Source organism: Pinus tabuliformis, chromosome 8, assembly GCF_031772625.1.
Source record: "Pinus tabuliformis cultivar Carrire ecotype Pingquan chromosome 8, CPIR1, whole genome shotgun sequence".
Lineage (NCBI taxonomy): Eukaryota > Viridiplantae > Streptophyta > Pinopsida > Pinales > Pinaceae > Pinus > Pinus tabuliformis.
The window spans coordinates 401,472,268-401,474,233 of record NC_142294.1 but is presented as its reverse complement, the minus strand read 5'-3'; the positions used below and the strand labels follow the sequence as shown (position 1 = coordinate 401,474,233).

Below are 1,966 nucleotides of genomic sequence, written 5' to 3'. Positions count from 1 at the left end.
TTCTCCAGTGCCATTTTTATTCACCTTCATATAAAAGAACTCCTCCTCTTCTTTTCTCTGACATATAATATCCTGCTCGTACGCTGCCCACAACGCTACTAGTATTTGCTCTTTGGTAATGAATAGTGGATTATATGAAACATTAGATTATGCCATGTGAGAGCAGCACAACGCTATATATGTTTTTAATACGTTTTCTATGCTGGTTTCAGAGCATTTGTCAGAATAGAGGTAACGTCTCTCAGCTCTTCCCAGGTGCATCTCTATGAGATGTTTTAATCTTCAAGGTATCCATACAGAGAAATCCCACACAACTCAGGTTTGGTAATATGAAGCGTTTCTTTGAGCAGAACATTACGTTTTCTCTGGTTCCTACGTTGTCCATGACCTCACTGTAGCAAAGCAGAATCAACAAGTTGTCTCTACACACTCCTATGGTTGCTCCTTCCTCTGTGTTCCTTATGGCTTCTAGTTGCATCTCCTGAAGAATAGCTCCTTTTCTCATCTGTTCTTTCTTGATCTGCTCCTCGAAAAATTGTTGTTTCGAGCCCACCTTTGAAGGACAAATAAAATATTCGTGGGTGCCTTGTAAATGTTTATGGAAATGCATTTGGGAATCTGAATTCTTCAAAGAATTTCCCAAAGATTGGAACTACCATCCTCTTAAGCACACAAAGTAAAAGGATGTCATGTATAACCACCACAATACGCTTCTCCATTTCCGCCGAAGCTGGATCTAGATGTCTGGCATCTAAATAAGGAGATATGTATGGCTGTTCCATCCAACTCCTTTTCCATTCCATTATAGTTTGTTCGACCCTTGACTCGAGAAAACTTGCATTATAGTTTTCCCTTCTATTATTTCAAATAAGCCTTGAAGTGCTTCTTTCTTAGAGTTTTTCTGACCTCTTCCTAAGTTGTAAATGCAATTCTCTAAATCGACTCTGGCAGTGTGCTGCTTCTTTACCTCTTCATCCTCCCTTCTGAATCTCTCGACATCACTTGTCATTTTCTTGATCTCCTCTTTTCTCAGTCGACCACCACTGTTTGTTATGGTAATAAAATTGCTTACCCCACTTCCTTTGTCCCAGGCTGACACCTTCAAAATTCCATCTGTGTCCAATTCAAAGACAACTGCAGGGCTTGGAACTCCACAATGGGCTGCCAGAATTCCACTCAACTGAAATTCACCCAGCAGATTGTTGTCTGCAACCATTGCTCTTGGAATGAGATTATTTCTAGGAATGACTACAGAGTATTTCAATATACGATGGGAGGCTATCCAAGGTATCAAATTTCAAGCTTTCATTGAACCTGTCAAACTCCATCGAAGGTTGTTGTTGGTCGTGAACAATATAGTTGTAGTGCGTTGGATAGTGTAATGGTGTCGTGGCTCAGAACTAGTTGGTTGCTACATTGAAAGGGTCAGTCTATCCTCATGTATCCATCGTATTAGCTTGCTCACTCGCTACTATTGTATGCATCTTGTGCATTAATTTATTTTGAAGATCGTATGGTATCAATGTATGCTGGTACAAACTCTTGGTATGTTTGGCATAACTAAATTTGGTGTATGCGCTGCGTATGATGCGTTCAAGGAGGTTGCTTATGGTATGACAGTGTATGGTGTGAAAACAGTGATGATTCGAATAGAGATCAAAGAAATCACAAATGTTGCTTTGTTCATTTCCATTTATCTGGTGTTAACTATATGATGTGATTGCAAGTAATGTGACAACAACTTTTCGTTCCATGTGGGCGACAAAAAATGGTTTTAAATGCATCCCTTCCTGATGAAGAAATGGAAGCATGAGAGGTTTTAAATCCAGAGTTCAAAGTATTGTTCCTTTTCTATTTTTGTCAAGTTTTATATATTAAGAAATTTACCTCTTAATCTCTCGTGGCTGCTCCTCATTTTTGCATATGCGTTGTTAGCTCTCCATAAATTTTGTGTGGTATATGAGGG

At 39.2% G+C, this 1,966-nt stretch overlaps 1 protein-coding gene across 1 annotated transcript; it reads right to left on the bottom strand.

The window, feature by feature from the left end:
• Window positions 1–802: 802 nt before the first annotated feature.
• LOC149235769 (uncharacterized) lies at window positions 803–1,216 on the bottom strand. Its single transcript, XM_089368659.1, has one exon. It carries the CDS (start codon window positions 1,214–1,216, stop codon window positions 803–805), a length of 414 nt encoding a protein of 137 aa, XP_089224785.1.
• Window positions 1,217–1,966: the final 750 nt, after the last annotated feature.

Coding starts and splice junctions, on each gene's coding strand:
- LOC149235769 (XM_089368659.1), bottom strand. CDS start 1,216: ATGGTTGCAGACAACAATCTGCTGGGTGAATTTCAGTTGAGTGGAATT.